General features: G+C 30.7%; 3 protein-coding genes across 3 annotated transcripts; all 3 read left to right on the forward strand.

Annotated features, from left to right (window-relative positions):
- The first annotated feature begins 253 nt into the window (after positions 1-253).
- On the forward strand, positions 254-2,841 carry LOC114166814 (cation/calcium exchanger 4). The gene has a single exon (XM_028051654.1). The coding sequence runs from the start codon at positions 565-567 to the stop codon at positions 2,515-2,517; it is 1,953 nt and encodes a 650-aa protein (XP_027907455.1). The 5' UTR covers positions 254-564; the 3' UTR covers positions 2,518-2,841.
- Positions 2,842-8,952: 6,111 nt separating this feature from the next.
- On the forward strand, positions 8,953-12,080 carry LOC114165754 (subtilisin-like protease SBT1.4). Its single transcript, XM_028050325.1, is given in 2 exon segments — positions 8,953-9,266; positions 9,269-12,080. Coding segments are annotated over 2 exon segments (2,328 nt in total). The 5' UTR covers positions 8,953-9,073; the 3' UTR covers positions 11,404-12,080.
- A 7,007-nt stretch (positions 12,081-19,087) lies between these two features.
- On the forward strand, positions 19,088-19,722 carry LOC114167490. Its single transcript, XM_028052587.1, has one exon. The coding sequence runs from the start codon at positions 19,165-19,167 to the stop codon at positions 19,558-19,560; it is 396 nt and encodes a 131-aa protein (XP_027908388.1). The 5' UTR covers positions 19,088-19,164; the 3' UTR covers positions 19,561-19,722.
- The last annotated feature ends 3,304 nt before the right edge of the window (positions 19,723-23,026 follow it).

A 23,026-nucleotide genomic window follows, 5' to 3' on the forward strand; every position in this document is an offset into this window, starting at 1 on the left:
GGTAATGTGTTTTTTTAAGATTAGGTCAGATGATTTGAACCATTAACAATAAGGTGTTAAACCCTAATACACATCTTGAAAGAGTTTTAATAGGGAAAAGGGAAAATAGAACAAATAACATTTACAATATAACAATTAAATTAAATTAAACTAGATGTCTAAACAATTAAAATTTACAAAATTGTTAAGAATTAAAGAAAAACATAATTAGGACTGTAATCACAAGATAAAAATTTATGAAAATCATAAAATAAAAAAACATAGTATCTGTGTGGGTAGCTAACAAGGTTTTCCTTTGGTGGAAGGCGAAGGAACATCGAAAACCCCAAAGCAGTACCTTTTCTGAACCCTACTCTGCTTCTTCGATTCATCGGGTAAGCTTCATTATTCTTTAATTCTCACTTCACTTCTCTGTAATGCCATCTTTCCCCTCTCCGTTTTCCCCTCAGTTCTCTCTTTCGCGTGCCGTTCCTCCTTTTAGAGATCGAAACCCTAGACTATTTTTCGTCTCTGGGATTTCATAATTCGGACCCAAAACTCCTTCCTTGGATATCAATATTGGAAATGAAAGCGCCAAATACCTTTTTTGGTGCACAAAATAGAAGTTTTCGTGGGGTTTTCAACGTTTTGTGTGTTGGGGTTTTGTTTTTCTTCTTTTACAATCGCGACGACATCATTCGCAACCCGATTCTTAGGCAATCCTCCTATTTTGTTGGCCACAAGTTGCCTCAAAATGCGATTTTTAGAGATGGGTCTTCTGTGATTCACCGTCGAATGGTTGAAATCGGTGCCAATACTTCAAGTGTTGCCGGTGAGGATGATTTAGGTGCGAGTAATTCTGGATTCTGTTCTGGGTTTGTCCACCATGATGGTTATGCCAGTCCCTGTGAATTCTTAAAGGTGAATCCACAGTGCTCTTCTGATGGGTATCTTGATTACTTGAAATTTTTCTATTGTACATGTCAGGGTTTTAGAGTTTTTGGTTATCTAGGGTTGGTTGTATGGCTTGCTGCTTTGTTTTATCTCTTGGGGAACACTGCTGCAGACTACTTTTGCCCTTCACTTGAGAGTTTGTCAAGGCTCTTGAAATTGCCACCAACCGTAGCTGGGGTTGTGTTGCTTCCACTTGGGAATGGAGCACCTGATGTGTTTGCTAGTATAGCTTCTTTTGTGGGTGCTGAAAGTGGTGAGGTTGGTCTTAACAGTGTGTTGGGTGGTGCTCTTTTTGTTACCACTGTTGTTGTTGGAACTGTGTCGCTATGCGTTGCGGAGAAGGAGGTTGGAATTGATCGAAGATGCTTTATAAGGGATGTGAGTTTCTTTCTCCTGACTCTGTTTTCGCTGCTTTTGATTCTGGTTGCTGGTAAGGTGGGTGTTATGGCGGCCATTGCTTTTGTATCCATTTATTTTGTGTATGCGTTCATTGTTGCTGCGAATGAGATATTGAGGAAGCATGCACAGAGATTGAAATTAGATGTTGTGACACCATTGCTTCCTGTCCAGGGAAGTGTGTTCTCTCTGGGCGTGGAAGATGATATTCCGATGTATAGCTCTTTGCTTGAAGACACTGAAAGCGATCCTCCCCGCCTCCCTCCATCGTTGCCCCAGTGGATGTGGTCTTCAAATGTGGCAATATATTCAAATCAAAGCAGCAAAATCAACTTTTTGGATGATGAAAGGCCTCCCTGGGGATGGAGTGATGGGTCTGGGGAGAACACCAGAGCGTCCTTCTCAGTTTCAAAACTTTTTCTGCTGATGGAGATTCCACTTGCTATTCCCAGGCGATTCACAATTCCAATGGTCAATGAAGAAGTATGGTCAAAACCTTATGCTGTCATCAGTGCTTCATTGTCTCCCATTCTCCTTGGCCTTTTGTTTAACACCAGAGACAATGTGAGTAATCATGGTGTTATTCTTTCTTATTGTGTTGGTGTTGCTCTTGGATGCACATTTGGTGTTCTGGCCTATAAATACACAGTCTCTGATCATCCACCACGCCAGTTTTTGCTTGCTTGGGTACTTGGAGGATTCATCATGAGCATAGTGTGGTTCTACATAATAGCAAACGAGCTTGTGGCTCTATTGGTAGCATTTGGTGTAATTTTCGGAATTAACCCATCCATCTTGGGGTTAACTGTATTAGCATGGGGAAATTCAATGGGAGATTTGATGTCAAATATTGCATTGGCATTGGATGGAGAAGATGGAGTTCAGATTGCTTTATCTGGATGCTATGCAGGTCCTATGTTCAACACACTTATTGGTTTGGGAATCTCGCTGCTGCTTGGTGCCTGGTCTAAGAAACCCTCTTTGTACGTGCTTCCTGAAGATAGCAGCTTATTTTACACCATGGGATTTCTGATCGCAGGACTGCTATATGCACTTGTTTTGCTACCTACCAAGAACATGCATCCTAACAGAACGTTAGGAATGGGTCTCATCACCCTTTATGTGGTATTTCTTTCTTTCAGGATATGCACTGCAATGGGATTTATGACAGCTGCTGGTTTAAGTTGATTTTATCGCAATGGATCTAAATTAGCATGTTTTCTATATCTCTCTGGGCTGGTCCTGTGCTATGATTATGGTGACAGCTGATAAAAGAAATCAAAGAAAGAAAATATTGGTCTCTATATAGCAAGGATAAATCACTGCACCAGCTGAAAATGCCATTATTGTATATCCAAATTACACGTCGATGGAACTGACAATACTTTAAATTTGTTGGAAATTGAATACCTAGGCTGAGTGCAATTGAATGATGACCACTTTCCTTTTAGGGCACTTGGTATTTCAGTAGTCTAACACTGTTTGTGAATGAATTCATCTTTGTTTCTTGCATATATATATACATTTTATAGGTCCATATCTGCGAATGATATCAATATATCATAATTTCTACGATTTTGTTGTGTTATAAAATATAAATACTAAATAGGATATCTCTATTATATATACAATATATGCATAATCATTTAATTGGATGAAAATAAAATTATGTACAGAGTTTGGGTAAAGAATAATGCAATCTTTATGCTCTTGATTTTTTTATCAATTTGAGGATCAACTCCAATGTAATTATTACATCAACCTATGAACATCTTCTAGAGTTATTTTTTTCCTCCCAACATAGGTTTGCCTTAAATAAAGTGATTAATACGTAATTTAGAATTCTTCTTAGCTCTTACTCTTTTCACGGAATTTATTAACCCTTATATAATCCTTTATGTCATCATAAATAAATAAAATTTGTTATAAACTCGTTCACTTTTTCCTAGACTGTTCATTTATTTTTGTTTTATTCTTTTCTATTGTGTGCCTGATGCATCTGTTTAGTATCATGCAGTATATTTTAGTAAACTTGGCAACTACCATGGATGGCAAAAAAAATTCAGTGAATGACCCTTCCATAAAGAAATATTATTTGTGTTTTTTGTTGTTTTTTTGTTGTGTTACCTAGGTTTAGAACTTGATTACCTTTTACTCCATTTGTGGAAAGAAGCAAATTTTAAAAAGAAGAAAGAAATATAATAAAAAATAAAAAGTAAAATGTAGACCCTCAACATTGTTATGAGTTATTATGAGTGCAAACATGTGTTGGCCCTTCATAAGAAGGTGATGGTGCTTTCTGTACAGTCATCTTAAATACCCAAAAAAATATCTCAGAAGAGATTTAATGCAACCTTGGGTGGTTTTTATCTTTCTATCAGGTTAGCACATGCTTTAAATTTTTTTTTGAAAAATGATAACCCTAAATCTCCAAGCGGGGTATATTTATTCTGTATTTTTATTTGATATTAATTTATTTCTTAGACAATAACACTTTAGTTTAATTAGTGTAACGTTTTTTATTAAATTGGTATAATTGTTGATTAAATTTATGTCTAAGTAAATATATCAATTATAATACATTTAAATATTATATAATTATTGAAAGATCTTTTGAAATTCTCATACTCGTAATTAGTCTTGTGATAACATGAATAATCAATTATTAATATATTTATGATTATAGACTAAACTTGATTGGTTAAATAAGTTGAAATAATTTGTTAAATAATTTAAATTTTTCGTTAAAGTTCTCAACTGAGTCATTGTATTAATTGTATCACATGGATGCAGTGTGTGAAATTACTAAAGCGTGGTGTAACGTTGCATAAATATGATGGAGACAAATTTAAAATTCCAATATTCCAATTGTCGGGGAAAATTATATTTGAAATTTCAATTGTCAGCGAAAATTATGATATGTTCATCGTAACAATATTTTACATGAGATGTAATATCAAATAAAATAGTAACAAAAGAATATTTGAGCAGAAAAAAATTACAATTAGTAAAAATGTCATGTAATTTATGTGGGTTCACCAGGAAAATATAACCTATTTATTCTTAATATGTAAAACCGTAAACATGGTTTGAAACTTTTCTAATAAGTGAGTGGATATAAGTTCATTACAACATAATCAATTAAATATGCATTTCTAACAATTTTCTTTAATGACCTTAAATAATAAAGAAAATAAAATATGAAAGGACTTATAGATATCAATTATTTGGAATATTTGAAACCATGGGAATAAGATTGTGTTTAAACAAGGAAAAATGAATCTAGAAGAAATATTTACTTCGACACAATTAAATGTTTGGGCATGTATGAAATACAAAGTCTCACATGTCCATTTCTCTTATAATGACTGAAATTTATGTCCTACTGAGTGGATCAAATCAATAACGTAAAATCATCTAATCAAAATATGACGTTGAGAAAACATGTGTTATAACCCACTCAGACCGCTCAATCTAGAGGTCTCATTGGTTTTATGCAAAAAATTTCATAGGGGAAGTATTCAAAGGTGCAGTGATTTACTAGACACACAATACCTTGCTGTTTAATTTTGAGTAATAGGATCAGGGAACAAGATGTTACACACATGTTTATTTGCTGATAAGGAAGCTCTCAAATAGCTTATAAATAAATTTGAATCTAACATTAGACTAATAGGAATAAATTCAGTAATTGTCAATGGTTACCAACTTGAACAAACACTTATAAGTGAAAATTCTTAAGGTTGTAATTTTGAATATATAAAGATCTCTATTTGCTTTTAATCTTCTTACTATAAACATTTGTCAAGTTGTTTTAATTTATCGAAGAACTTCAATATAAAATTATGATATGTAAAAGGTTTGACACATCCCTAAAGTGTTTCTATATATATTTATATTATTTGCTGTTAAGAAAAAAAATGGAGACAAATGATAAAACTGGTATAATGTTTTGGTTAAATTCATACCATTGTTTTTGGTAAAGTTCATTGAATTATGTTGGTGTGTGCAACTCTTTTTAATACATGTCTATGCGCACTTAATTTTTTGTTCCAACTACTATAAATTAAATGTTCTAGTTCTTTTTTAATTATTTCTTTTGAAGGAACTTTTTTGGTCTACTTTAGTAACAAGTTCCATTAAGACTATTTTAATGATTCTTTTTTTAAATTAACTCAATCAACCATACATGTGGTTTTATAAAATTTTAAATATTAGCTCTTTTTTAATTTCCCTCTTTTCGAAGTTTGTGAAATTATTTGTGTTTTAATTTATTTGTCCACAGCAGTTGACTAATTTTTATTTTATTTGCATTTTCTTATTAATACTTTAGTTAAAATATTTGCACATGCATTGCTCGTGTCCTTCAACCGTGTATTATATTATAATCTTTCTTAATAATTACCAATCTTGATATTTTATTTTATTTCTTATAATAAGATCTTGATATTTTAAAAGACATGTAATAAAAATCTGCATGATCCTATATAACATCTTTTAATATCTTCAAAGAAAATTCATGGTGTTAAAAGAAGTGAATCAGACCAATTATAAAACGCCAAATGGTCCACTTGCAGATGACAGTGCATTATTACATTATAGTATAAAACTAATAAAAATAAAACCTAACAAAAAACTAATAAAAGAAATTAATAAATGTTGAAATTTCTAAACTAAGGTAAGACTTTGTAGTCTATTAAAATTTTAAGGGATTCCGAAAGTTACTTTTTATCAAACAGTACTATGATATTTGATCAACATTTAAATGATATAATTAAATTAATATTTCTTCTAAGAAGATTATGTCTTTAAAAGACCTGATTGACACTACAAGTTCATAACAACACCAGAAAAATTCAGTTTAAATAAACTGAATTCGATGTGTACCTTTTGTTTTTGCTTCTCAAAAATTTAATTTTAGCGATATGAATTTGAGATTGACAACGATTTTATTTTGTTATTTTGATGAAAGTATTACGAAGTTATTATTCTAATATTTAAGAAATAATTACTTTCAAATAAAATTATATTAAATATAAACTTTTACATTTTAACTGTACAAATATTCAAAATATATCGATGATTTGTTATTACATAAAAATTTATTAAAAAATAAATAAAAGAATACGAAAGAAATCACAACAAATTTATAATAAAATTTGATATCTTTCATAATTATTAGAATAAAAAGGAATAATTTTGAAAGTTATACCGACAAAATATTAAATTAGTTTTCAAAATTGTTCAAAATGTAATATTATTAGAATTTACTAATTAAATTTTAATTAAATTCGTGATATAAAATATTATATTTTTAAAGTTAATAAAAATAAAATAGTGATACCGTAATAATAACGTTGATTAATCAACTTTCTACTCACTTAACTTTAATAAATAATATACGTGATAATGTTAGATTAATATAAACTTAACTAACATTAATAAATTTAATTTATTATTAGTCATTAGTAGATTCATTTATTCTAATAATAATTTGTATCGATAGGTCAAGGATGATATACTTTGATCACAATGTCAACATTAGTCGACACATTATTTACATTGACAAAAGTCCTTATAAGTTATAATGTATTAGACAAAAAAAGAACAAGGATAATTAATTTGGTAATTAGTTTGGTAGAAAAACCCTTAAAAGAAAGTAAACTTACAAATTATAGGTCTATAAAGGTCAAAGTCCATATAGGTATCATAAATAGTATGGTTCATGAGGTAAGTTTATAAATTTATTTATTATTATATTTCTATATACAACATATTAGTAACTTGAGCACTAAGTTTATACATTCATTTATTACTATATTTTTATATGCAACATATTACTAACTTGAGCACCACAATATCTTTGTAGACTCTTTGGCCAAAAGATATTCACTGTCACATCGGAATAAGACATAACAACAATGAGACAGTAAGAACACATTAGCTCGAGGTATGAAGAAGTAAATGAACATATATAACTACAAGGACACATTGAGCCAGTAAGAACAACACTAATTTTAACTTTTTTTAATAAGTAAAAATGTTTATATTTGTTGTAGAATAGTGTCAACATTAACTAAAATAAATATGAAAAATTATTATTATTATTATTATTATTGACTTAAGTGACACAAATATTATATTTATATTTATTTAGTTAATGAGTGAACTCATAAATATTTTTTATTTTTTATTTATTTAAGATGGAGTTAATTAACTAATTTATATGTAATGTATATGTGTGTCTTTTGTAAGAACTATTTTTTTTTCTATAAATTTTTCTAAATCTCGTATCTTTTATCTACTTTTTTTATCAACATTTCTTCAGAAGTAACATAAGTGGTAATTTTTGTTATAAGGTTTATGCAGTCCAAATCAACGCACATGCTTGTTAGTCTTTAGAGTTAATCTTGAACACGTGAATTGACTTTAACATACTTTAAAGTGGTGAAAAGTTTTTGCTTTCAAAATACTAAAAATTAAAAGAGTGGAAAATTTTGGAATTAGATCTCCCCTAACAAGTGTTACGGAAGTTACATAATGTTTATAATAAGGTAACAAAATTTGTGGAGAATTTTCGCATTCATTTGCTTCCATCAATGAATTCTGTTGGGTTTCGTTTAAGAAAAGGCTAATAATATATATTTGATCTAAGTTTAAAATGACACTATGCAAAAAAGAAAAGTACATTGAGAGATTCTATTGCATTTTGGATTTTGTGGCAAAACTGCAGGAGTCAGGTGTATTTAAGGCTTTGAAAATGTAGAAAGAAAAATATCTTTCTGGCTAGTACTATACTAAAATTTTGTATTGTTTCTTCCATTTTGAGAAAATAATGTAGTGAAAAAAACCATATAGAATATACGTGGGAAAAAGAAAAAGAAAAACTAAAAAGGCCCTAAAATGTAATGTTATGAGACCGGTAATGTCCACGCAATGAATTGGCATCTACTTCCTTATTCCAAATCATATTTTTTTTATTATTTTTCATTATCTTTTATAATTTTAAATATATTCTAAAACCCATAAATCCTTTACAATGTTATAACTCTATAAACGTTTTCAAAATATTTTACATATTTACGACATAAATATATTAAAATTCAAAATACAAAACCTTAATTGTAAAAAATTAAAACTTCAAATTTCAGAACGAGTTTTACGTTAAAATATTATTGCAAAATCAAATCAATATGGTATCCATTAAATTTTTTGTAGCATATTAAACAAAATTTTATTTTATAAAATACAAAGAAATTAACAAAATATCATAATAAGGGACAACGTTCTTGTCAACTACTACCAAATTGCTACGCAAATCCAATCTCTAATATCTTTGTAATATCATATATATATATATATATATAGATGGAGATGGAGCCCTACCCATAATTTATGTGTGGAATCTTTTGGGGGTAAAAAACAAAAGAGCATTGTTTTACATGGACTATTACTAGCAAAAAATCTAAATGAACAAAGCTTGAAGGGCCATGCGTCCTTCAATTATTAGGTACCTTCTCGGGTGGGGTCCACTGTGACCCATACCCTTAATTTTCCAATTATTATTACTTCATGAACGACTCTTCACCTTCCCCTGTTTTTAGTTTAAATACGTACCGTAGTGATCTATCTTCATCAACGGAAACCCAACCAATAAAACCGAACCCATACCCATGAGACACCACAACCTTATTAAACAAACACTGCTCCAATTCTAAAGGAACACGACACACTCTCACTCCTCATGGCTTCTTCTCACACCTCTCCCCTCTCTCTTCTATCGTTCCTCTTTCTTATACTTCTGTCTGTTCTTGTTTCTGTCTCATCCTCATCGGACGCTCCACGAACCTACATAGTCCACGTGGCGCAATCGCAGAAGCCCACGCTTTTCTCCACACACCACCACTGGTACACTTCCATCCTCCGCTCCCTCCCTACCTCCCCCAACCAGCCACCCTCCTCTACACCTACTCCGCCGCTGCCGCCGGCTTCTCCGTCCGCCTCACGCCGTCGCAGCTCTCTCACCTCCGCAGCCACCCCGCCGTCCTCGCCGTCGAGCCCGACCAGGTCCGCCACCCCCACACCACCCACACCCCGCGGTTCCTCGGCCTCGCCGACTCCTTCGGCCTCTGGCCCAACTCCGACTACGCGGATGACGTCATCATCGGCATCCTCGACACCGGAATATGGCCGGAGTTGAAGAGCTTCAACGACGACAACCTCTCTCCTGTTCCCTCCACATGGAAAGGATCTTGCGAAGCCTCACGCGACTTCCCCGCTTCCTCCTGCAATAAAAAAATCATCGGCGCCAAAGCCTTCTACAAAGGCTACGAAGCCTACCTCGACGGACCAATCGATGAATCCGAGGAATCGAAGTCTCCGCGAGACACCGAAGGCCACGGCTCGCACACCTCTTCCACAGCCGCAGGCGCCGTCGTTTCCAACGCCAGTTTGTTTCATTACGCTCAAGGCGAAGCCAGAGGAATGGCCACAAAAGCGAGAGTCGCGGCTTACAAGATCTGCTGGCAATACGGTTGCTTTGATTCCGATATCCTTGCCGCCATGGACGAGGCTGTCGCCGACGGAGTTCACGTGATTTCGCTCTCCGTCGGTGCGTCGGGTTACTTGCCGCAGTATTTCCGTGATTCGATCGCTCTGGGAGCTTTCGGCGCTGCTCGTCACAATGTTCTGGTTTCGTGTTCCGCTGGGAACTCAGGGCCTGGTCCCTCCACTGCCGTGAACATCGCACCATGGATTTTAACCGTTGGAGCTTCCACAATCGATCGAGATTTTCCTGCTACTGTTGTTCTCGGAGATGGGAGGGTTTTCCGTGGGGTGTCTTTGTATTACGGTGAAAGTTTGCCTGATTTTAAGCTTCCATTAATATATGCTAGAGATGCTGGGAACAGGTACTGTTACATGGGGTCTCTGCAACCTTCTAAAGTTCAGGGGAAGATTGTTGTTTGCGACAGGGGTGGGAATGCTAGGGTTGAGAAGGGGAGTGCAGTGAAGCTTGCCGGTGGGTTGGGAATGATTTTGACAAACCCTCCCGAGAATGGTGAAGAGCTTCTCGCTGATGCACATCTTTTGGCAGCTACCATGGTGGGTCAAATTGCAGGGGATGCGATCAAGGAGTATATAAGGTCGAGTCAGTACCCAACTGCGACTATTGAGTTTAAAGGAACTGTAATTGGGGGTTCTCCTTCTGCTCCTCAAGTTGCTTCATTTTCTAGCCGTGGACCCAACCGTCTCACGCCGGAGATTCTCAAACCTGATGTCATTGCTCCCGGTGTTAACATTTTGGCAGGGTGGACTGGGAAAGTGGGGCCTACGGATCTGGACATTGATCCTAGGAGGGTCGAGTTTAACATTATTTCGGGGACTTCTATGTCGTGTCCTCATGTCAGTGGTATTGCTGCATTGCTTAGGAAAGCCTATCCTGAGTGGTCACCTGCGGCTGTTAAGTCTGCTTTGATCACAACTGCTTATACTGTGGATAATTCTGGAGAGAATATTAAGGATCTTGGAACTGGGAAGGACTCAAATCCGTTTGTCCATGGGGCTGGTCATGTTGATCCCAATAGGGCTCTTAACCCTGGGTTGGTTTATGATTCTGATATCGATGACTATTTGGCGTTTTTGTGCTCTATTGGGTATGATGCATATCAGATTGCGGTTTTCACTAGAGACCCTGCAGCAAACGTTTGTGAAGAGAAAGAGGGTAAGTTTGCTAGTCCCGGTGATTTGAATTACCCTTCTTTCGCTGTGCAGTTGGGTGAGGGAAACAATTTGGTCAAGTATAAAAGGGTTGTTACTAATGTGGGAAGTGTTGTTGATGCTGTCTACACTGTGAAAGTGAATGCTCCACCTGGTATTGCTGTTACAGTGTCCCCCACCACACTTGTGTTCAGTGCTGAAAACAAGACACAGGCTTTTGAGGTTGCTTTTAGTAGAATCACGTCCCAGGTTTCTGCCACTTTTGGGTCAATTGAATGGAGTGATGGAAGTCACGTTGTGAGGAGTCCAATTGCTGTTACATGGAGATTGAATGGTGATTCCTCATCATCCTTTTGAATGGCTATGGAGACACATCATTCCCACCCAGGTTAAGGATTTAGATTTAGTATCGTTCTATTTTTTTTTTCTCCTTTTTTAGTGTACAAGCTGCAAATAACAACTTTGAAGTGGTCGGTGAAGGGATTCCAATAATTTATGGTGATGAAGTAATAACTGGGAATGAGATGTGATTTGTAAGATGGTTGGTTCAGTTCAGAATGTTGCAAGTGCAGAAGGAGATATATATGGCAGCACTGCAACTCTGGCTTTGCTGAAAAACCTAGGACAACATTTGAATTTTTCGTGCCTTTTCTTAAGGAGTCATGGACTCTGATTATCATCCATTTCAATTGCTCTGTGGTGTTGCTGTGGAAACACATCATTCACAGGTTGTGGATTTATTAGAAGTCCCAGGTTATTGTAATTTTGTGTAAGCTTGTTGTAAAAACTACAAAACACTTTTAGAGTATGCTGTTTCATGCAAGTGTAGTGGGGACAACATTGAAGTAGATGATGAATGGCTTCGAATAAACCATGGGGCTAAATTATAATCTTTGTCAGGAATTGTGATTTGGATGATTGTTGTGCTTCTGCATATTTATCTGGTTACGTATCAGTATGTAATTAGTTATATGTATCATCCTTGAAAACTCAACATGCATGTTCTTAATGACGAGGAAAAAGTTTCTTTGTAACCATTTGAGTATCATTTGATAATTTTTATGAGTAAATTTGTCTTAACTTTGTATTTCTAACAAGAAGAATGAGAAAATGAAAAAAATAGAAATCAGAAAGATGTCAAATATTTATCTGTTACAAAGTTATTTTTCTTCTAACAAATAAGAGAGAATGAAAGATACTGTCAAAAGAGTTAAAAAGAAATTTTGTGGTGGATGCAGATTATATATGAATATGGTGTTGTGTGTTTTACAAATTGTTTAGTAATCAGTGATAAAAGGAGGGCCTGATAAGTTCACAAGTTATGCTAAAACTGGTGAAAGAGAGGATAAAAAGAATAGAGCGCAAATGTGGAGAAATCTTCTTAACATGAGAAGTAAAAATACATGGAAACAAAGCAGTCAATTTAGTTTCATTCAAATTAAATATGAATATAGTAGAGTTAAATTAAATGTAAAAGCAAACTTTTATAACCCGTCATAAAAACTTCAAATAGAGTGAAAGTGTAAAATTGATTCCTTCGACCATATGTTTATAATTTTAACTTTAACGATTCTAGCAATTAAAATGAAAAGTCATGTGTTACAAACTAGTCAAAATTTCGGTGAAAATCTTAATTTTACTAAAGTGACTTGGTGAATATAATTTTTATTGTTTATAAAAAAATCAACTTTTTCTTTTCTTTTTATCTTTTAGCCTGTGTTGGTATTTGAAGATAGTTTCGAGGGATTGAATTTGAGTGATTCCAAGAAAATTGAAGTGTAAATGAGATTGTTTAGATTAAGAAAAAAGTGAAGGGAAATGAAAAAAGTAAAGTTTACGAGAATAGATAGTGTTTTGATAGGGTTAATAAATTTAAAAAATATTAAATTGATAAAATTAAATGATTGATTATCATTTTATCAAGTAATTAGAATAAAATATAATAATCTATAACTATATATAAAGGGGATCTCCTCTTTTGTGTCCATATTTTATAATTCCAACTTTACCCTTTACAAATGTAATTATTTGTTTAATTTTTTAAAATTAATGGTTACTTTTACAAATTTTTATAAAACTATTTACTTATGTCCTTCTTCTTTTTTCCTATTCATCAACATTTCTCCATACATTTAACTTTATTTTTGATAAATATAATATTATTTTTTTTATTAACTTAATAACATTACAATACCATCAACTACTAATATAATATCATGCATATTAAAAAAAATGCGTATACACATGCGCTATCGCGCCTGTGTATACGCTAGTAATAATAATTATTATTATTATTATTATCATCGATAGGTGAAAGAAAACACATTCTCTAAACACATGTGTGTTTACTTTTTATGATAATAAAAAATAATAAAATTGTTATTATTATTATTAAACTTATAAAATTAAATATAAATATTTTTTATAATTTTATATATTGATGACTTAATATAATAAATTAATTATAACTCTTTTTTATATTATTAAAAATTCAAGTTCATCCAATCCATTATAAAAGACTTAAAATAAATCTTAAAAACTGAAAAAAAAAAATTCTCAACATGGAGGACTCATGTTTTTGGATGTGGTGGAGTTTGTGACTCATAATTTTGGTGATGTCGCATACAATCATGTTTATAAACATGCAGGGTTTGAGGAGGGATGCACTCGTTTATGTAACCAATGAATTATTTATAACTCTTTTTTGACACACGAACTACGTACATATGAAGTTTGAATCTGCTATATCAAAATAATGTTGTATTCGTGTTCGACACGTATCGAACATTGACACACATACATATTCGTATGATACATGTATATGTAAAGTTTCTAATTTTAAAGATATTTTTTTGTCTTTGATATAATTTTGACATGACTCCAACACAACATTAATGAAAAATGATTTTTTGATTACTAAATTTTGATAACTTTCTCTTTACATTTTCTAAGTGGTTTTCCATTTTTCTATTTTCTCATTCTAATATTTCAAAACACTTAGAAGAGGTCTTCTCATGTTGTAAGAGAAAGTTGTCAAAATTTAGTAGTCAAAAAATCATTATCCCAATGTTAATAACCTCAAATTCAATTATTTTCTAAATAATTCATAAATTTGTAAACTTATCACATAAGTTCTTATTATGATTATAAAAATAAGGAAAAAAATCTTATATGATCACTATTTATCACTTTTTTTAGATATTGGATGATAGTTTAATTCACTTTTGTATTAGTTGAAGATATATTAGTTAAAAATTTAAAAATTATATATATATATATATATATATATATAATTCCTTATTTTATTTGTTTTCAATTTAATCTCCGTGTCTCTATTTCTGTTAGTCATGAGCAATTTGTTTTTTCTCTTTTTGATTGAATATTATTTTAAGAAGTTTTTCTATCTATCCAAAGTGATTGTGCCCATAATAGTGAATGGCTCCACCAACCATGTCCCATAACCCCAACAGTTCTTGTGCACAAACTCACCCAAAATCTGTTTCCGACAAAAGGCAACATTATTATTATAATTAATCAAAAGGCAACATTATTGTATTAACATGTTTCAAAATTTTAAAAACATCATATGACCACATCTGGTAGGATAGATAAAATATTTTTTTAAACTATACTGGATTTCGTGATCGGATATACCAGTTGAAATAAGTTTTGTACAATTCCCTAAATATTGATATCGATCTTTTCTTTTCAAATTTTTATGGATTTTTTTTATAATTTTATTTTATTTTATGTTTGAATTTTTTATATTTATGTGTTTTTATTTAATTTCATAATTTTATATTTATTAAAAACAAATCAAAATTAATTTATAAAAATAAAACAAAATAACGTAATAGATAAAAATTTTATTATAAAATTAGTAAACAACATATTATTATAATTAATAATATCTATAACAAATTTAAAATATAAAAAATAACTATAAATTTAAAAACTAAAAAATTTAAACTAACATAAAAATGAAATTGATATTGAAATTCGTAATATGTCTAATGAAACGGATTGGAGGTGCAGGGAGAAACTCCCAAACTCTTGTGTTGAACATATTTTGTCTGATGTGGGCCTTGGATCCACAACCTCTGTGCATGATTTAATCATGAGGTACATTTGGCTAATCATTCTTTTACCTCGCTTTTAATTCAATAAAAAAATATAAAAAATTTAAAAAATTAGCGCTTTCTATTAACTGTGAACAATAATCACCTTCAAACTAATACGATATAAATGTATTGTTTACTAAATAGAATTTAATAAATATTATTTACTAAATTTATGGACAAAAACGTATTCATCGTAAATGTAATTCATTATTTATTTTTGTATTCACTATATTATTTTTAAACTACTTTATAGTTTTTTTTCAAATAATTATTCTAGATATATTATAAATAATATAGTTTATTTTGGGACATAGTAATTTTAGTTTTCCTTTTATATATTTATCTAAAAAATTTGTCTCTTTTTTTCTTACTCTATTTTCTATAACCTATTATTTTAGTCTAATTTTTATTTAATAGAATCTTACATCTAAAATATTCATTTAGAGTATAATGAAAAAAATAATGTAATTACTTAAAATGTAAACAAAACAATTACTTGATTTTGTTAAATAACACTTTATTTTGTGCAAACTTGTTCTTTTTAAAATAAGGATTTTTTTGATTGAATTATATGAGGATTAGATTTAATACGTGAGAAAGTAAAACAAAAATCTTGCTAACTTTTTTAATTTGACTAATTATATGTTTTCTATCTCTTTGGATATATTTTTAAACTTTATTTGATTATTTTATTTAAATGTATAACTTTCTTTGAAAAAAAAATGTAAAAGTCAATTTATTTAGGTTAAGAGAAATTATGTTAAAGCAAAAGTAAAGTCAATGTATTGGAAGCTTTTTATTAGTTCTTGTATATTTTCTTCAAAGTAATTATAATTTCAAACATCTTTTCTTTTTATTCAACTTCATACCTATCTCCTTTTCACAAAATATCATTTTTCATATATCTAAACAAAAATAATTATATATTTTTGTAACATATTTAATGAAAATTTATACCTCAAATATTTAAGAACACATTTTAACAAATAAAATTCGATTGATCAACATAATATTAATAAATAAAAAATAAGTTTAATCAGTTGATTATACTAAAAATTAATATATTTTAATTTTCAAGAGAAAACATGTAAGAATATTCTTTTGATATTGATATTAGTTAAAAACAGTTTTAGTTAAATTTTAAGTATCTTTAATTAAGTGTTTATTAGAAAATTTATTATGTTGAGCATTAAAAGAAAATTTATATTTTATATTTTATTTTATTCTTAGCACGTGATTGATACTCTTCTCTGAAAACAAGTTAACAAAAAAATTAAAACAAAATAAATAAATAAAGATAAAAAAATCGGTAAATTAGAGATAAAAAACATTGCATCATCTCATCAATAACAAAAATCAAATAAGAATAGACAGATAGAAATAAAACAAAACATCTTTTAGGGTGTGTTCCTTTGTGTAGATGGAGATGGGGGAGAGTGTGAAGATGGATTTGTATAGATTTAGGTGGATGAATATTTGTGTTTTTTTTAGTGGATTTAGAGGGTAAAGTGAGTGGATTTGGAGATAATTTTTATGAAAGTTAGTGAAAGATTTGATTGATGTGATAGATAAAATTATATGTTAAAATAGATATATTTATTAAGTTACCATAATACCCTTGTGTAAAAAAAAGAATGATTTTGTAATTTGATGTTATAAAAATAATTATCATTAATTAATACGAATTAAAAAAAATATTAAAATTATATAAAATTTTAAAATAAAAAAAATTAAATTTTTATGAATGTAAAAAAAAGTTAAAAAAATTAAAAAAAAAGTCAAAAGAAGTTAAGAAAAACGTAAAAAAAAAAAGAAAATCAACGACACCGGTGTCGTAACCGGTGTCGCCCCTTATTTTTAAAAACAAGACACCGATTACGTAACCGGTACCATGACTCCTCACTAACACAACACCGGTGTCACCGGTGCCAACCCCAACACCACAACACCTCACCACCACCGCGACAACCTCGCTCACCACCATCCACTCACCACCCCAACACTTGTTGCCCCTGCAACACTGACAACACCGGTACATTCACAAACTTCACGCAATAACGACAGAAAGGGCAAAATCGAGAATAAACGCTCCTTACTCTGTAACTGCTCATCAGATGGTGGATGAAAAAAATGATACATCTCTTAAATCCGCACTCGGTAATCAGTTCAAATTCATACAATGAAATACATTATTTTTATTATTTTTATGAATCGCACTCCCTAATTGATTTCAAGAGTACCATCTTTCCAAACGAACAGCTCTTACAAATTTAATAGAATAAATTTTCTTAACAACAGTTAAATAAAAAATACCAAAACTTCCAGAGTTACTACAAATTAATTAAGATGAACAAAAAAAAAATCTGCGTGGGAAGCCACGTCCATCCATGTGACAAGGCCATGCACGCCACCTGCTTGTGTTTATGCAAACTGTTACACGCAAGAAAAACCCAGTGGCCATGTGGACTGTACTCCAAATTCCAAACCCTAAACGCCAATTCCTTTCTCTGCTGCTGCCATGCCCACCCTCCAAAATCAGTAATGCTACCTTCACAAGCAAAGCCCTTTTAAGATCATCTTCCTTCAAATCATACTCAAACATCACAACCAATTGCTTAAACATGCACCACTTTCATTCATCATATAATCTCCTACCAACTTATCACTATTACATTTTTGGTTTTATGACTCAATTTGTTGATTAAATATGTTCTTTATCTTAAATTTTTATAAAATTTTAATATATTTTTATTCTCAAACTTTCAAAATAAATATATATAATATTTTAATTCAATTACATTCATTCTTTTGTGTTATAAAAATTAACATAATTAAACTAAAAAAGTTAATAAAAATAATTTCAATTGCACTCCAGAAAACTAAAGTCATATATATGATTAAAAAAATCAATCATGGGATCTTTGAAAATGACTTCTACTAGCCCATGCATCACTTACAAATATATTATTATAAATTATCATCAAAGTTTTTATGTTATAATCTTAAAATACTACAACGTAATTATTTTTTGTTGATATTTTTGTATATAGCAACATGGCAGTTCCTGCTGGCCATTATTATTCGCTGATGCCACACTTAATATTATAATTCCTCAAATTAAAGACTTGCATTAACCCTATTTCATTATTAAACTAACCATCAATCATCAAACCTCAATCTTCTCCCAAAGGTACATTAAGATAACTAACAAAAAATGTTACATCAGATAACTAAAAAAATGTTACAACAGCAAATTATATTCAAGACAAATGCTGTTTTGAAAGAAAAATATTTGAGTTTATAACCAAATGCATGCGAGCTGATAACAAAAAAATCAAATGCATGCGTTGATTTAAAATTTCGTGCATTTTTTTACTCAGATATTTTCATTTTTCACAGATTTGTCTGGTAGAGCAGAGAAGAAATAATAAAGAGAAGTGAAATAAAATACGTATTTTCATAATGTATGTAAGAAAAAAAAAAATCTGTAAAAGAGATATTTGTGTGATCCTCACGAAAAAATATTATATTTCAGCACAGAAACTTCCAATATGAAATTACAAAACTTTCTTCAGACATCACTTCAAATCAATATTGTTATTTCTAATCTTCTTCTTTTCTCAGTAGATGCTACACTATTTCCATGAAAGCAAATGAATCATAAAAAAATTAAATGAAAAGAATGTACTTTTTTTTTTCAAACAAACTATGTTGTTTTTATCTTTTTTATACTATTATTTTTTATTTTTAATTGTTTTCTTTATTTCACTCCAAAAACATAACCTATTATGAACTTACAAAAACAACAGTTTGATGTAAAAAAACTTGCGTTTCCCCAAAGATGCGTTGCTATTATTTTAAGTCAACCCTTGTGTCTATCAATGTCACTCACATCACAAATTTTATGCTTCCCATTCCTATTTATAAGCATCAAACAGACAACCTTAGTAAAAAAACTCTAACTTAACCCTTTTGCGTTTCTCTCGCTCTCTTCTCCATGCTCGCTCTTACCATTCCTATGGCCGTCGATCACCGACCGTCTCCGTCTTCGTTGCCGTGGCAGCCCCGCCGCAGGCTCTCCCTGCTCCGCCGGCGGAAGGTTCAGACAGTGCGGCTGGGCGCCAAGAAGCCACGCCGCCGAATTTTCGGGCTACTTAAGATGTTTCGAAAGATGCGTTTAAGGTGGCTGAAGTTGCAATACTTTCGCATGTTGAAGAGGCTGAAAGAACACTACCGAAACCTCGTTAAGGATCTTGTCGAAGCTGGGTCCACCATTGAAACCTTTCAGCAACGTCTTTTCATGGAAAGCACTTTTGCAATTCCCGTTGGGCTTAACTTGTCTACCTACCCTTCTCGTCTTGGATCAGATCGTTCACGAAGCATCTTCATGTAAAGTTCTTTCTTTTTTCTTTTTTCTTTTAAAACTTTCTCTCTAATTTCTTTTATCATATGTGTATTTATATTGGAAGATACAGTATAAGGAAATAAGTTCCTTGTATTTGTATCCTTCCATTTGTATTATTCTTGAAAAAAAAAATTCCTCTTTTTCTCTTCTTCTTTGGTTATTGATTTTACTTTTGACAAACTTGTGAAAAGAGGAGTTCGATTCCAATAAATTATGTTCGTAATTAATAATAATAAATGCATCTGTTTAATCTTATTTTCAGTTCTTTTTTAACTAAATAATTTGTCATCATGTAAAAGTTTTTCAGGGTTATTAATAACTCTTTAATTTATTACAATTATATATGAAAAATCCCTCACATATATAATGGGATTTTTAAGGTATTCTTATTTACTTGTATGAAATAAGAGAATATGTATGAAATGTTTAAATAAAAATGAAATGAAGAAACTGTTTTGTCTTTAAAACAAGGTATTCGTAAAACATTTTTTTAGCACCTTAATTAATTATAATTATCGCTTTAATTTGATGTGTATGAATATTGGCTCCAGCTCATGATTGCTGCAACAATCAATGTTTCAGAAGTGGTGTCGTTAAGGTATATATTATTCTCCAAAATATAAATGGTGGATTGTGATATGTGTTGTTCAACTTATTCTCTTTGACTATGGAAAATAACATATTGAGGAAGAAACATGGCTCTTAATTTTAAAATTGCAACAAAGCCGAATGATGTTTTCTTAGGCCCTGTTTGCCACATTGGATACGAAAGTAAAACAATAAACATATTGAGTATATTTTCATTAATATTTTTAATTAAAATCGACTTATCATTTTCATAACTACTATAGATACTAAAAACAAATGTGAACACTATGCTATAATAGACAAATAGTATAATGAACATCATGATATTTGGAAGACACAACACAAAAAACAATACAGAAAAATTAAGTAAAAAAATTAAATTCATATTTTTTCATGCTATATTTATAAAATACCATAGTTATTTTATAACCCCTATATCGGTGAGATGATTCAATTGAAAAATCAACATTCCATCAATTTTTTTTTTTCGAAAAATAGGAAATTTCAATATAGGAGAATTACATTAAATTCAATGAAATATTCCGTATATAGCTTCTAAGAAAATACGGTTTATATACATGTTTTGGAATTTAAGCTATGAAATTAAGTCAAATTGAACTAATGTTTTAAAACAATATTATAAATTTACATTAATTAATTAAAATGAATTTCACTAACTAAATATGAATAAAAAATCCGAAACGTATTAAGAGGTAGTGTTGAATACACACAAAAGATGAGTTTGTATGTTACAAACACACCCTACCTCCACAATTAGTTCTGAGACACGCTACCAAAAGAAAATTTATTAATTTTAGTAATACAATCCAATGATCTGAATATATTATTATTTATACAATACAGTACTACTATACTGTTAGCAGAGCTTAAAAAATAGGAAAAATAAAAAAATTATCGTCAGCACATGCGTCACTCCTCTATGACTATTTAACAGTGGACATAACAAAGGCAACAATGGATCAGAATAATCTTTTCTTTTCATCTCAAACAAATATTACTTCCCTTGTTCTTAAATATACGAGATTTTCTTAATTTTAATAAGGATACTATTAAATTTTTACATACACTTTACACTTATTATCTTACTTTATCTTGGTTCTTAGTGGATATTCATCAAACGAGTAATATAAAGAAAAGAGTAGTAAAAAAATATTATAAAAGTAAAGAGTTTGTTTTGAAGTTATCATCACAACTCAATAGGTCTCTTGGGTGTATAAAAGACTTGGATAGTTATGTGTCATTAGAAGGTTTGCAATTTTTGTTAGAAGAATTGCAAGATGAAGGGTTTGCAATTTTAATCCACAAAAAATTGCACTATGAAAAGTTTGTAATTTTGGTATACAAAAATTGTACTATGAAAGGTTCACAATTTTAGTCCACAAAAGATTGCTGAGTATTGTGCCTATGCTTGAAGAGATTATTTTTAGTAGGTGATTTTTCAACATTTTACAAATACAAAAGTTAATATTTTTAATGACCAAAATATTATTAAGCGAGTTGTAATGTGGTCTATGAAAATATTGTTGGAAAGAATGGAGTCTGAAAAAGCATTACAATGATACCTTATATTTAAAAGTTTGATGCCATTATTAGCATGTTTAGTTACGTGTTAAGAATTGTAGTTAACGTGTTTCTCTTTTACATTAGGATACAAAAAATCCACTGGTTTAATCATGCATTGATGATTTTCATTTGCATATATGTAATCAATGGTACTTTTTTACGATGGAATGATGCTATTTTTAAGATTCATACAAAAGTGTTATGATTAACTCCACAGTGTTTATCATTTGTCATGACCATCGCGAGTGCTTAGAGAAAAAGAAAAGTACCCACTAATGTCAACAAATTGCGTGTTAGAATTAGTTTAAATAAATAGTTTCTGTCCGATAATTTTGATAAAGAAGGACATGAGTGTTGAATTTTATGTCATTAACATTAATGTTCGGATAAAAAGTGTTTGAAGGTATTTTAGATTTTTCAACGGTAACTACATCCATATATTTTAGGGATGACTAATATAAAAATTGTTTATTAAATATGAGTCACTCGTTACAAAAAATCTCATTTAGAGACGTCGGTAATTACAAATTTATTTGTGGGAGCAAAAATAACCGATTAGTGTACACAATTATTAAAAATTATTGAGTGAGTTGCATATAAGTTATACCATATATTTAAAGATTATCTTTTAATAAAACACATACATTTAATCATATAATAGTTTTTAGTGGCTTAGGTCTAGTCATGATATAGACTCTCTTTTTTGAGGTAGGTATTATTTTGGGTGTAACAGAATTGAAATGTGGTTTTTGTTGTCCATATTCAGAAAATAAATTGAGATTTTCACACTTAAAATTGACCGATCCTTAAAATGAGAATAATTAGTATAATGTTCTTGCCAACACTTAAAGCATTTGATATGATTATTCACGAGTTTACTAGAATCTCTTAAAGAAGATTGGTTGGTTGAGATCTTTACTGGGGGCGATCATAAGATTTTCTCCCATGACGTCTATTTTTATTTATTTGGGGTCCAAAATATATCGTTTTGTTTGTTTTGTTTGTTTTCAAAATCTTCCAAATATCTCCATCTGTGAATAAGCGTAGGAAAACAACAAAATTCTAGTATTTCTACCATTTTTCTCAATTCAGGCCTAAGTCTATTTTCAAACTTTATATACTTTATCATCTCCTCCGGGTGAAAAAGAAAGCAGAGTATTTTCCTAATTCTTCAAACTTGGAAGCATATTCTCCTATTGTCATACTTCCTTGTTTCAACTTTACAAACTCTATTTATTTTGCTCTCCTCACATCATTAGGAAAATAAAAACTTTGTTCTAAA

The sequence above is a fragment of the Vigna unguiculata genome, chromosome 10 (assembly GCF_004118075.2).
Source record: "Vigna unguiculata cultivar IT97K-499-35 chromosome 10, ASM411807v1, whole genome shotgun sequence".
NCBI classification, from domain to species: Eukaryota; Viridiplantae; Streptophyta; class Magnoliopsida; order Fabales; family Fabaceae; genus Vigna; species Vigna unguiculata.